This window comes from Suncus etruscus, chromosome 15 (genome assembly GCF_024139225.1).
Source record: "Suncus etruscus isolate mSunEtr1 chromosome 15, mSunEtr1.pri.cur, whole genome shotgun sequence".
NCBI classification, from domain to species: domain Eukaryota; kingdom Metazoa; phylum Chordata; class Mammalia; order Eulipotyphla; family Soricidae; genus Suncus; species Suncus etruscus.
In genome coordinates this window covers 88800877-88815547 of record NC_064862.1, presented here as the reverse complement: position 1 = coordinate 88815547, position 14671 = coordinate 88800877, and the positions used below count along the sequence as shown (strand labels likewise).

Sequence of the window (14671 nt, the reverse complement as noted above, 5' to 3'; positions counted from 1 at the left end):
GGAATTCCCCTGAATCAATGTTAACATGTACCTAAAATATTACTGTGAAAGATATATAAGCCACTTTGGTCAAAATAAAAATTATGAAAAAAAAAAAAGAAATCACTTCTGACAGGCTCAGGGGACCATGTGGGATGTCGGAAATCATCTTGTCTTGGTCTGTCCTGGGTCAGCCACTTGCAAGGCAAATGCCTTACCACTGTGCTATTGCTTCAGCCCCATCCATCATCATAAACTGAAGAGCAATGTCTTTGAAATCATTGAAATAAACCCCAAGGATCATTGGAGCAGCCATGCATGTGTGTGAGTAGGAACCATGATGTGCAGATGATCATAGATGGGGCAGAGCAATGTGGGGGGGGGGTTCCCTTTGCTAATCAGGGCAGGGACCAGGCATCCTGAAAAGTTTTTTCTAGAATATTTTTCTCTTTAAGATTTGTTGGGGGCTGGGCGGTGGCGCTGGAGGTAAGGTGCCTGCGCTAGCCTAGGACGGACCACGGTTCGATCCCCCGGCGTCCCATATGGTCCCCCAAGAAGCCAGGAGCAACTTCTGAGCGCATAGCCAGGAGTAACCCCTGAGCATCACAGGGTGTGGCCCAAAAACCAAAAAAAAAAATTTGTTGCACCTGGGGATTTTCCTCACACTGATGTGTTTGTTGAGACGCCAAGTATGGATCCCATGGGAAATAGAAACGAGGAATAATCTGCTTATGAGAACCTCACCCAGTGGACTGGGTCACATTAACCAACTGTCTCCTGATTCCTTCCAGACATGATGGTTCCTTTCCAGCAAGAGCTCTGGACCCCATTGGCTCTTTCTGCCCTTTCTGCACCTGAATCATCTCTCTTCCATACCCAGCTGTCATGTCCAGCTTCCCTCCACAGTGATGTCCGCCAGGTAACACTAGACCTTGGTTAGTGTTTTGAAAATGAAGAGAAGGTGGGATGGGGCTGATATGCAGAAGGGAGAACCATGTACTGGATCAGCACCTGAGATCCATGGGCTCCCTCTATCACCTGTTCTTGCTGACAAGAGCCTGTGGAATCTTGCACTCACATGGCTCCACAGCTAATCTTCTCATTCATATTATAACCCCCAAATGTAAAAAACTCATTGTCCTCTGGAGCCGAGATTGCCCCTTCTCAGACACAATATTCTCTCCCTTTAAATTTGGAACCCCGGGTGTCACCAGGATGAGTGATTGCACGTTTCTATTTTTTTCATCCCCTCCAAGCCTGTCTATACATTGCTGTTTAGAAGTTATTTTCTGTTCTCCTTGGGGAGTGGGAGGACTCTGGGGATAAAGTGAAGAGAAGGTGATGGTTGCTTTCCTAGTAAGCCTGTAAGATGGCCAGGTTTTATAATAAAGGGACATAGTGGAAGGGAAAGAATAAAAAGAAAAAGATCCAAACTCTGCCTTTCACTCATTCAAGGATGACAAAATCCTGTTGCATATTTTTTTTGCATCTTCTTCGTGACCTAACAGAATGAAATGCCTCTTTAAAATAGCCTTTTTGTTTGATTTACGGTCTTATGCAATCCTGACTGGGAGCTATTGCCAACTCAGTGTGTGGGAACCACTGTTGATGGTGCTTAGAAGAGTTTGAGTTAATATTGGTTGAGTTCAGAGCTTCATTTTTACACAGCATGCATTCCTCTGCCTTTGAGCATTCTGGGTATCTTTATTTCTTTTAATTATTTATTGGGGTTGGGAGTATGATACCCAGCAAGTCTCACTACTTTCTCCTGGCTCTTTACTCAGGAATCAACTCCTGCCAATGCTCAGGGACCATATGAGATGCTGGGGATCAAACCCAAGTTGGTCACTTGTAAAGAAAATGCAAGTACCTGCTGTTCTATCACTCCAGCTCTATTTCTTTTTGTTTATTTGTTTGTTTTTGTTTTGGGGTTACACCTGGCGATGCTCAGGGGTTACTCCTGGTTCTGAGCTCAGAAATCACTCCTGGCAGGCTCATGAGACCATATGAGATTCGAGGATTGAACCCGGGTCCATCCCAGGTCACCATGTATAAGGCAAATGCCCTACCGTTCTGCTAACTCTCCAGCCCCATTTCAATTCTATTTCTAAAGTTTTTTTTTTTTAACAACCCAATCTTTCCCTTAGACCTCACTTAAATATTATTTAACCATAGAAGGCTCTAGGTTGGTCAGGGAAGCAAAGGGAGGCACCATCTACTCTTTTCCTAAACACTGTCCTTCTAGCAATGAAAGAAATCATATGCTTCCTTCCAGCACTATGTGCTTTGGTGAGTAGCCCAATTGTGGCACCAAGAAACACGCACCCAAAAGCCATTGTCCCCATTTCCAGTCCATGAGTCGAGCACTGCTTTAATCATCCTGTGAGCCATCCTGATAGCTCACTTACTATCAGGGATAGAGTGATAGAGACTCTTTCTTCTGCCTCCTTTCTCCTCCATTAAAATAGCTGCATCTTTTGAGGAGAAGCAGAAGGAAAAACTTTTAAGTCCAGACCAAGTGTTTCACAATTTCACTTTCTAGAGAAAACTATAGTTAAAGTTTCAGAGAGTTACTCTGAATTTTGTCTCTTCTACAACTTGACTTCTTATGGGTTTCTAATACTTTTTGGGTTGAAGGGGAGAGCTTGTCACCTCTGTGCTTCTAGAACACAAGACACCCTCCCCTACCACCACTGAAATCCCAGCGCCATCCCACTTTGAACTTGGATTGTCTTCTGAGTTCCTGTCAAACAATAATCATCTAGAACTATTGTAGTCTATTGTCTAAAAAGCTATGCTTTCTAGTTCTCTTCTTTCTCTTATGTTATTAATGGAAAAAATTTAGTAATGTACCATTTCTCTCAGAAGTAGAAATCCCCCAAAAGGCCACAACACAGAGGTAAAGAATCTTACGTAGGCAATTGCCTTGTTTTTCTTTGCACTAATGAGTAATAACGAATGATCCCCCCACCCCAGGGAGTCTCAGACACTCCTTCGGATAAACAATATGTTGTGAGTTTTGCTCAGATCTTGGATGGGTACCATGACCCCTCAGTATAACAATTTCATAGTTAAGGTGGACATTATGGGCAAGGAAGGAAAAAGGTCTCATAAACCCCTTTGAGCAAATGTGATGGGTTCTGATGGATGATTTGGAAATGCTACTTAGATTCTTGCTAGTGACTGAATATGAATGGGCAAAGGATGCATCTTGGTCATCAACTGTCCAAAATTCAACTTACTCTTGTTTTCAAATAGTGGATTCTGTATCCAAGATATGCTTTTACCTTCCTTAAGTGTTCCAGGGGTTATGATCTTACCCCTCAGAAATTTGCCAGACTCTACAGATAAGTCTGAGGCAGACAAATAGGAATTATATTTCATCTTGGCTATTTTTTTTTAAGAAAACAGACGTCGTCTTCTTGGTTCTCAAAGGGAAAAAATTTAAAAAGTGTATCTCACAAGGAGAGTGGATATAAGAGGTGGGGGTGAGGTGGCCAAGAAGATGATTCTAGTGGGCCTTGCCCAACTCCAATCCTTGGTTTGTCATGAACACCACTAGCTGTAATCCCTCCCCTAACAGTCAAGAGAATGAAAGAGAAATGATGAAATAAGTAGAGAAGGGGTCGGAGAGATAGCATGGAGGTAAGGGGTTTGCCTTGCATGCAGAAGGACAGTGGTTCAAATCCCGGCATCCCATATGGTCCCCTGAGCCTGCCAGGAGTGATTTCTGAGCATAGAGCCAGGACTGACCCCCAAAAAAAGGAAAGAAGTAGAAAAAAAAAAGATTTGGGGATTCATTTGCTTCCATGAATACATAAGCCTCTCTCTTTCTCATCAAAATGTCTGGCATTTCAGTTGCAGGACTGATCAAATTTACCAGAAAAAGGATGGTTTAAGTTCATTTTTTAATTAAATCACCATGAGATACAGAGTTAAAAAGTTGTTGATCTAGTTGAGTTTTAATTGTGCAATGTTCCAACACCCAACCCTTCTTCACCAGTGTTCATGTCCTGATATCAATTTTCCTAGTTACTCTCCCATTATCCCACCAACACCCCCAGCTTGCCCCATAGAAGACACTTGTCCTCTCTCACTCTTTTCTTTCCCCCTTTTTTTCTTTTTAGGCATCATGGTTTGCAATCCTGTTACTTCCTTTAAATTCCCAATTCTTGTCCACAGTGATGATTTCCAGCTATTGTTGCCATAGAGGTCCCTTCTCTGTCTTCACTGAAAGTCCCACCCAATATTTCTATTGTCTTTGGGTACTAGTATGAGAATAATTCCAGGAAAAGATTTTCTCAAACATAGATGGTCAGTCTCTCTACATGAATTATTTCTAATTCCTAGCTTGTTGCTAGTGTACCTCAAGGGAAGATTTACTTTAGGACATTCACCCCATCTTTTTCCTTCTATGCCTCAGCAACATGGAACCCGGAAACCAAACAGATGTTCATCGGGGCTTCATTCTTCTGGGCTTGTCAGATGATCCAGACCTTCAGTCTCTACTCTTCTGCTTGTTTCTGATCATGTACCTAGTCACCATCCTAGGGAACCTGCTCATCATCCTGGCTGTCATCTCAGATTCCCACCTACACACCCCCATGTACTTCTTCCTTTCCCAACTCTCCTTCACTGACATCTGCATCAGCACCTGCACGGTCCCCAAGATGCTTCTGAACATTCAGACTCGAACTCGGAGCATCACATACGTGAGCTGTCTGGCCCAGATTGGCTCTGTCTTGACATTGGGCGCATTTGAGAATTTCCTCTTGGCTGCCATGGCTTATGACCGCTATGTGGCCATCTGCCACCCATTGCGGTATGCGGCCATCATGAACCCCCGGCTCTGTGGGCTGCTGGTTGGGGTATCTCTGATCCTGAGTCTTGGGGACGCCTTGCTCCACACGCTGATGGTGCTGCCCCTGGCCTTCTGCTCAGACCGGGACATCCCTCACTTCTTTTGTGAATTCTCCCAGGTTATCAAGTTGGCCTGTTCTGACACCCTCAGCAATAATATCTTGTTCTATCTCATGACTTGCATCTTTGGTGGCATTCCTGTGTCTGGCATCCTTTTCTCTTATACTCAGATTATCTCATCTGTGTTGAAAATCCCATCAGCTGGGGGCAAGTTGAAAGTGTTCGCTACGTGTGGGCCTCACATTTTAGTGGTTTTCTTGTTCTATGGGACAGCGTTTGGGGTATACATTACTTCTTCAGTTATTGATTCTCCTGGGAAGACGGCCGTGGCTTCCGTGATGTACATTATAGTGCCTCAAATGATGAACCCCTTCATTTACAGCCTGAGAAACAAGGACATGAAAGGAGCCTTGAGGAAGCTCGCCAGTAGAACTGTTTCATGAAATGTCATTTAGTATTTGGTTTCTAGAGTAAGGCAAAGCACTGGGAATAGAGGTGAGGTCAAATAGTGTAAATGAGTTATCACCAAATAACTCCTCTCCTCTTTCTTTTTCTCCTCTTCCTCCTTCTTCTTTTCCTCCTCCTCCTCCTCCATCTTCCCCTCCTCCTTTCTTCTACATTCTTCTTTTTGCTGTTCTCATAACCCTAGGATCTTACACACATAAAGCATGTACTCACGGGCCCGGAGAGATAGCACAGCGGCGTCTGCCTTGCAAGCAGCCGATCCAGGACCAAAGGTGGTTGGTTCGAATCCGGGTGTCCCATAGGGTCCCCCGTGCCTTCCAGGAGCTATTTCTGAGCAGACAGCCAGGAGGAACCCCTGAGCACCGCCGGGTGTGGCCCAAAAACCAAAAAAAAAAAAAAAAAAAGCATGTACTCACGCCTTTGATTGAACCACATTGCAGTCCTCCTCCTCATTCTTCTAAAATGGCTAGATCACTTGAAAACTCAATTACAAGTTAATTTTAGCGTGAGGTTGGAACCCCAACATTACTTTCGTTGAATTACATGGTACTGGACCTTCTTGTTTCAGTCTCAAATGCATTTTCATGGCTCATGTTCCAGAGCAGTAAAGCCTAAAGCCAAGCTTATGGTTTTATTGATCTTATCAATTTTACTGTGAGTGTTAGTGCTCAGAAGGTAGAAAATGCAGATAACTGTTGACACGAGTCCTTACTAGGCATTTATAAGTCTAACTTCTACCAGGTTGCATCATAGAGCCAAGACTGGCAGTTCTCTGACGGATTTTCAGTATTGTTGTAAACTTGCCCATTTTTAATACTTCTAATAATTAATCTGCTTCTTCAGCAATGTTTCTTCTAAAGATAATTGACATCTACCATCATCAATTTATTATATCTGAAATCTGTACACTTCGTTGATCTCACCTCATCCCCAAAGATAGAAAAACCAACTCTCGGGGCCGGGCGGTGGCGCTGGAGGTAAGGTGCCTGCCTTGCCTGCGCTAGCCTAGGACGGACCGCGGTTCGATCCCCCGGCGTCCCATATGGTCCCCCAAGCCAGGAGCGACTTCTGAGCGCATAGCCAGGAGTAACCCCTGAGCGTCACCGGGTGTGGCCCAAAAACCAAAAAAAAAAAAAAAAAAAAGGAAAACCAACTCTCCCAGTTCATATGCTTGATGATGATATCTCTGTATGTGCTGATTATATTGGCTCTGAAAATCATCTACCTGGTCTATTAATGAATAAATGAATCCCACCCTATTTTTCCTATGTGTTCATATTCCATAACGAAAGGGGGCACATGTTACTTCCTTGGTATTAGGGTATTTGTTGAAGGTGAGTCTATCCAAAAGTATTTGGGAAGAGTCTGAACTTGTTGACTTGAATCTTTCTGAATAAACATGATTGGTGGCATCTGGGGAAAGGACAAAGCTGCAAAATGAGGGTGACTGGAGTTGCATTCAGATTGATCCTGGTATTTAGGGGCCAGTATTTTTTTTCAGTCTATTGAAGAAAAATTGTATATAACTTTGGGGTTAGAACATATTGATTCAATTTCTTTCAACTGTGTCAATGGTAACCAGATTAAAATGACTAAAATCTCCTGGCTAAACTGTCACTGAATCATGATTGACTTTTGTGCTGGGAATATTTAAGATGAGTTGTCTTTTCAATATGCAAGAATAGAACATAGTATTATTAGCTAGATCATTTTTATATATAATTACTTTATTTAAACACTGTGATTAAAAAGATTGTTCATGATTGAGTCATAGAATATACACTACCCTTCACCAGTATACATTTCCCATGACCAGTGTCCCTGGGATGGTGACCAGGTACAAAGTCAGGAACAGGCAGAAGAACATCTGGATCATCTGGTAATCCTAGTAGGATAAACATAGGCATTTCTGTCTGGTTCCGGAGTTTCAAGGTATGAATGGATCTGATTGAAAAAGCAGAATCAGAAATGAGAGACACGAGTCCTTTCCATATAAAGCGTCTGCTGGTACCTTGTAAGATAAGAAACATTCAATGTTAGCTGGAAACAATCTCTGGACAAAATCTGGATGCTGAAAGGAGGTGGAGTATACACAGGATCCCTTTCAGTGACAATATTAGAAACCACAAGGTCTCAAAGTAAAAGTGAATGAGAGAGAATGTCTGCTACAGAGGCACGTAGGGGTAAGAGGGAAACTGAGGACACTGATAGTGGAAAATGCGCACTATTGAAGGGTGGTAGACATTGTATGACTAAAACTCAATCACAAACAACTTTGTAAGTGTATGTCTCACAGTAATTCCATTTTCTAAAATTATATTTAAAAAAATTATGTCTTTTGGGGCCGGGTAGGTGGCGCTGGAGGTAAGGTGTCTGCCTTGCAAGCGCTAGCCAAGGAAGGACCGCAGTTCGATCCCCCGGTGTCCCATATGGTCCCCCCAAGCCAGGGGCAATTTCTGAGCACATAGCCAGGAGTAACCCCTGAGCATCAAACGGGTGTGGCCCAAAAACCAAAAAAAAAATTATGTCTTTTCTTGGCATCCTCCAGACTTTTCAATCAACAGGATTAAATCCAGACACTTCTCTGTTCTCGTTGTAGCTATTTTATTGCAATAAATAATCTGGAGTGTGTATTCCCCCCTCACCCTATATTTTGTACCATCTCAGACCTTTCATTCCCAGGGGAACCACTGTAGCAACTTGAAAAATATATCTGACTTTTACTCACTAGAAATAATCACAGTAGTCCATCAACATGTGTATTGTTTTACATTTTGAAATTCTGGTATAAATCAAGCCCCTGCTTCTTTGCTTGGCAGACACTTGGGGGCCTCCCCAGGCATCCCCTGACGGCTTGCCTCGGCTGAGGTGAGTGTTTGGGGGCCGGAGTTGCAGATCAGGCTGACTGCTGGACCCCTAGGCCCGGCAGACATTTTGGGACCTCCCCCAGCCTGCATCAACCTGGGAACTTTGACCTGATTCAGCATTAATCTCTTCAAGGCGTGTCTCGCTGGGGCTGTGAGTTTTCTGTTGGAGTTGTGGATTGTGCTGGTTTCTTTGCTTGGCAGACACTTGGGGGCCTCCCCAGGCATCCCCTGACGGCTTGCCTCGGCTGAGGTGAGTGTTTGGGGGCCGGAGTTGCAGATCAGGCTGACTGCTGGACCCCTAGGCCCGGCAGACATTTTGGGACCTCCCCCAGCCTGCATCAACCTGGGAACTTTGACCTGATTCAGCATTAATCTCTTCAAGGCGTGTCTCGCTGGGGCTGTGAGTTTTCTGTTGGAGTTGTGGATTGTGCTGGTTTCTTTGCTTGGCAGACACTTGGGGGCCTCCCCAGGCATCCCCTGACGGCTTGCCTCGGCTGAGGTGAGTGTTTGGGGGCCGGAGTTGCAGATCAGGCTGACTGCTGGACCCCTAGGCCCGGCAGACATTTTGGGACCTCCCCCAGCCTGCATCAACCTGGGAACTTTGACCTGATTCAGCATTAATCTCTTCAAGGCGTGTCTCGCTGGGGCTGTGAGTTTTCTGTTGGAGTTGTGGATTGTGCTGGTTTCTTTGCTTGGCAGACACTTGGGGGCCTCCCCAGGCATCCCCTGACGGCTTGCCTCGGCTGAGGTGAGTGTTTGGGGGCCGGAGTTGCAGATCAGGCTGACTGCTGGACCCCTAGGCCCGGCAGACATTTTGGGACCTCCCCCAGCCTGCATCAACCTGGGAACTTTGACCTGATTCAGCATTAATCTCTTCAAGGCGTGTCTCGCTGGGGCTGTGAGTTTTCTATTGGAGTTGTGGATTGTGCTGGTTTCTTTGCTTGGCAGACACTTGGGGGCCTCCCCAGGCATCCCCTGACGGCTTGCCTCGGCTGAGGTGAGTGTTTGGGGGCCGGAGTTGCAGATCAGGCTGACTGCTGGACCCCTAGGCCCGGCAGACATTTTGGGACCTCCCCCAGCCTGCATCAACCTGGGAACTTTGACCTGATTCAGCATTAATCTCTTCAAGGCGTGTCTCGCTGGGGCTGTGAGTTTTCTGTTGGAGTTGTGGATTGTGCTGGTTTCTTTGCTTGGCAGACACTTGGGGGCCTCCCCAGGCATCCCCTGACGGCTTGCCTCGGCTGAGGTGAGTGTTTGGGGGCCGGAGTTGCAGATCAGGCTGACTGCTGGACCCCTAGGCCCGGCAGACATTTTGGGACCTCCCCCAGCCTGCATCAACCTGGGAACTTTGACCTGATTCAGCATTAATCTCTTCAAGGCGTGTCTCGCTGGGGCTGTGAGTTTTCTGTTGGAGTTGTGGATTGTGCTGGTTTCTTTGCTTGGCAGACACTTGGGGGCCTCCCCAGGCATCCCCTGACGGCTTGCCTCGGCTGAGGTGAGTGTTTGGGGGCCGGAGCGCGGCCGCTCCGCTGCGCTTCGCGGCCGCGCACTCCACCTCGCCAATGAGTACCACCACAACACGTAGAAAAACCCACAGCGTAAGCGAGACAATGGGGAGACTACGCAGACCAACTTCAACCATAGAGAATGAAGATGGAAACTCTGATGACCCAACAACGACCAACTACCTAAGCAGTCTTTCAGAAATGGAGTTTAGAGACGAAATATGGAGGTTGCTATCAGATATCAAAGAAAGTATAAATCAGAGCACTAATAAAAATCAAGAGAATATGAAGACAGAAATCAGAAAACTCCAAACTGAAATATCAGATCAGATAACAGGTCTGAAAAACTCAATAGACGAATTGAAGAACATAATGGATGAGTTTTCCAACAGGTTAACAGCAGCTGAGGATAGAATTAGTGCTTTAGAAGATGAGATGCATAACAACTTTACACAGCAGAAGAGATTAGAAAAAAACCTCAAATCAAATGATCAGACAATGGAAAATTTACTCAAAGAATATGAGAAGATGAAAATAGAAGTCTTTGATAAGCTCAACAGAAACAACTTCAGAATCATTGGAGTTCCAGAGACCCAAGAAGAAAATCTTCAGGAAGAATCAATGGTTAAGAACATCATCACAGAGAAACTACCAGAGCTAAAGAAAACATGTGACCAAATCCTGCATGCCCGAAGAGTACCAGCTAAAAAAGACCCCAGTAGAAACACCCCAAGACACATCCTAGTCACCATGATGAAACCCACCGATAGAGATAGAATACTGCAAGCAGCAAGATCGAAAAGGGAAATTACATTCCACGGAGCATCCTTGAAATTTACAGCAGACCTGTCACCAGAAACACTCAAGGCCAGAAGGCAGTGGTGGGACGTAGTGGCAAAACTCAATGAAATAAATGCTTCGCCAAGAATATTGCACCCAGCAAAACTAAGTTTCAGGTTTGACGGATGTATACACGGCTTCACAGATAAACAACAGCTCAAAATCTTTGCAGACTCAAAACCAGCCTTAAAAGAAAAACTGAAAGATCTACTCTAAAAACAAGACAGAACAAAAAACACACCAAACTTCTACACAAAGATGGCAATAAATCCCATGACAATTATTTCTCTCAATGTCAATGGACTAAATGCACCAGTTAAGAGGCACAGAGTGGCGAAATGGATCAAAAAACTGAAGCCAACCTTCTGCTGTCTACAAGAAACACACCTGAATAGTCAGAATAAACATAGACTCAAAATCAAAGGCTGGAGGAAAATCATTCAAGCAAACAACACCCTTAAAAAAGCGGGGGTGGCCATACTAATATCAGATGACACAAACTTTATACTCAGAAAAATTGTAAGGGACAAAGATGGATATTATGTACTAATCAAGGGATTTGTACAGCAAGAAGAAATCACTCTCCTAAACATATACGCACCGAATGAGGGTCCAGCAAAGTATTTAATACAATTGTTGACAAATCTGAAGAAGGATATCAATAATAACACAATAATTGTGGGAGACCTCAACACAGGCTTGTCAACACTTGATAGGTCAACCAAATGGAAACCCAACAAAAATATACTAGACCTGCAAAAAGAAATGGATGAAAGAGGCCTAGTAGATATATATAGGGCACTCTATCCTCAGAAACCTGGATACACATTCTTTTCCAATGTACATGGATCATTCTCCAGGATAGATCATGTGCTGGCACATAAAACATACCTCCATAAAATAAAAAAGATAGACATTTTGCAGGCTGCCTTTGCTGACCACAAGGCTCTGAAGTTAGATGTGAACTGCAAAGGGACACAGAAGAAAAAATTTAACACCTGGAAGTTAAACAGCCTCATACTCAATAACCAGTGGGTCCGAGATGAAATCAAGGAGGAAATCAAAAGGTTCCTGGAAACAAATGACAATAAAGACACAAACTATCAGAACTTATGGGACACAGCAAAAGCAGTACTGAGAGGAAAATTTATAGCTTTGCAAGCACACATCAGGAAGGAAGAAGGAGCTTACCTGAGTAGCTTAATGACACAGCTAATAGAACTAGAAAGTGCTCAACAAAAGGACCCAAAAATAGGGAGACAGAAGGAAATAACAAAGCTGAGAGCAGAAATCAACGAAGTGGAAACCCAAAAAACAATCCGAAAGATCAACGAAAGCAGAAGTTGGTTCTTTGAAAAAATAAACAAGATTGATAGACCATTGGCAAAACTCACAAAGCAAAAGAAAGAGAGAAACTTGATAACGCGTATTAGAAATGAGAAGGGGGAGATCACTACAGATACTGCAGAGATTCAAAGGGTATTCAGAGAATACTTTGAGAAACTCTATGCCACTAAATATGAGAACCTGGAAGAAATGGATAAATTTCTGAACTCATATAACCTTCCACGGTTGAATAAAGAAGAGGTAGCATATCTAAACACCCCCATCACTATTGAGGAAATTAAAACTGTAATCAAAAATTTACCCAAAAACAAAAGCCCAGGCCCTGATGGATTCACGAATGAATTCTTTCAAACCTTTCAAGAGGAACTACTACCAATTCTGGCCAGGCTCTTTTATGAAATCGAAAAAACAGGAATACTTCCAAATAGCTTTTATGAAGCCAACATCACCTTAATACCAAAACCTGATAGAGATGCTGCCAAAAAAGAAAATTACAGACCAATATCCCTGATGAACACAGATGCAAAGATCCTCAACAAAATCCTGGCGAACAGGATCCAGTGCCTCATCAAGAAGATCATTCACTTTGATCAAGTAGGTTTCATCCCAGGAATGCAAGGATGGTTTAACATCCGTAAATCTATTAATATAATACACAACATAAACAACAACAAAAATAAAAATCACATGGTCATATCAATAGATGCAGAAAAAGCATTTGATAAGGTTCAACACCCATTCTTGATTAAAACTCTCAGCAAGATAGGAATAAAAGGAACCTTTCTCAATATAGTCAAAGCCATCTACCAGAAGCCAGTGGCAAATATTATCCTCAATGGAGAAAAACTAAAATCCTTTCCTCTAAATTCTGGTACAAGACAAGGCTGTCCTCTCTCACCACTCCTATTCAACATAGCACTGGAAGTACTTGCTATAGCGATTAGGCAAGAAAAAGATATCAAGGGAATTCAGATAGGAAAGGAAGAAGTCAAGCTCTCACTGTTTGCAGATGACATGATACTCTACTTAGAAAACCCTAAAGACTCTACCAAAAAGCTTCTAGAAATAATAGATTTGTATAGCAAAGTGGCAGGATACAAAATTAACACACAAAAATCAATGGCCTTTTTATACACGAATAATGATAGGGAAGAAATGGACATTAAGAGAACAATCCCATTCACATTAGTTCCACACAAACTCAAATATCTTGGAGTCAACCTGACTAAAGATGTGAAGGATCTATACAAAGAAAACTACAAAACACTGCTCCAAGAAATAAGAGAGGACACGCGGAAATGGAAACACATACCATGCTCATGGATTGGCAGGATCAACATCATTAAAATGGCAATACTTCCAAAAGCATTGTACAGATTTAACGCGATTCCTCTAAAGATACCCATGACATTTTTCAAAGAAGTGGATCAAATACTTCTGAAATTCATCTGGAACAACAAACAACCTCGAATAGCTAAAGCACTCCTTGGGAAAAGGAATATGGGAGGCATTACTTTCCCCAATTTTAAGTTGTATTACAAAGCAACAGTTATAAAAACAGCATGGTATTGGAATAAAAACAGACCCTCAGATCAGTGGAATAGGCTTGAGTACTCAGAGAAGGTTCCTCAGACATATAACCACCTTGTTTTTGATAAAGGAGCAAAAAATCCTAAATGGAGCAGGGAAAGCCTATTCAACAAGTGGTGTTGGCACAACTGGTTAACCACTTGCAAAAAAGCGAACTCAGACCCCCAGCTAACACCATATACAAAGGTAAAATCCAAATGGATTAAAGACCTTGATATCAGAACTGAAACTATAAGGTATATAGAACAACATGTAGGTGAAACACTCCAGGACATTGAGACTAAAGGCATCTTTAAGGAGGAGACAGCACTTTCCAAGCAAGTGGAAGCAGAGATAAACAGATGGGACTATATTAAGCTGAAAAGCTTCTGCATCTCAAAGGAAATAGCGCCCAGAATACAAAGGCCACCCACTGAGTGGGAGAAATTATTCACCCAATACACATCAGATAAAGGGCTAATATCCAAAATTTACAAGGTACTGACAGAGCTATACAAGAAAAAAACAACTAACCCCATCAAAAAATGGGGAGAAGAAATGAACAGACACTTTGAAAAAGAAGAAAGGCAAATGGCCAAAAGGCACATGAAAAGATGTTCAACATCACTAATCGTCAGGGAGATGCAAATCAAAACTACTATGAGGTACCACCTCACGCCACTGAGATTGGCACACATCACAAGAAAGGAAAACAAGCAGTGCTGGCGGGGATGTGGAGAGAAAGGAACTCTTTTTCACTGCTGGTGGGAATGCCGTCTAGTACAACCTTTATGGAAAGCGATATGGAGATTCCTTCACAAACTGGAAATTGAGCTTCCATACGATCCAGCTATACCACTCCTAGGAATATACCCAAGAAACACAAATATACAATACAAAAAACCCTTCCTTACTCCTATATTCATTGCAGCGCTATTTACAATAGCCAGACTCTGGAAACAACCAAGATGCCCTTCAACAGATGAGTGGCTGAAGAAACTGTGGTACATATACACAATGGAATACTATGCAGCCATCAGGAGAGATGAAGTCATGAAATTTTCCAATACATGGATGTACATGGAATCTATTATGCTGAGTGAAGTAAGTCAGAGGGAGAGAGAAAGACGCAGAATGGTTTCACTCATCTATGGGCTTTAAGAAAAATGAAGGACATTT

The 14671-nt window shown here is 43.1% G+C and overlaps 1 protein-coding gene across 1 annotated transcript; it reads left to right on the top strand.

The window, feature by feature from the left end:
- Window positions 1–4406: 4406 nt before the first annotated feature.
- Window positions 4407–5342, top strand: LOC126030138 (olfactory receptor 7G2-like). Its single transcript, XM_049788323.1, has one exon. It carries the CDS (start codon window positions 4407–4409, stop codon window positions 5340–5342), a length of 936 nt encoding a protein of 311 aa, XP_049644280.1.
- Window positions 5343–14671: the final 9329 nt, after the last annotated feature.

Excerpts from the sequence above, each read along its gene's own strand:
- LOC126030138 (XM_049788323.1), top strand. The coding sequence starts at position 4,407 with ATGGAACCCGGAAACCAAACAGATGTTCATCGGGGCTTCATTCTTCTG.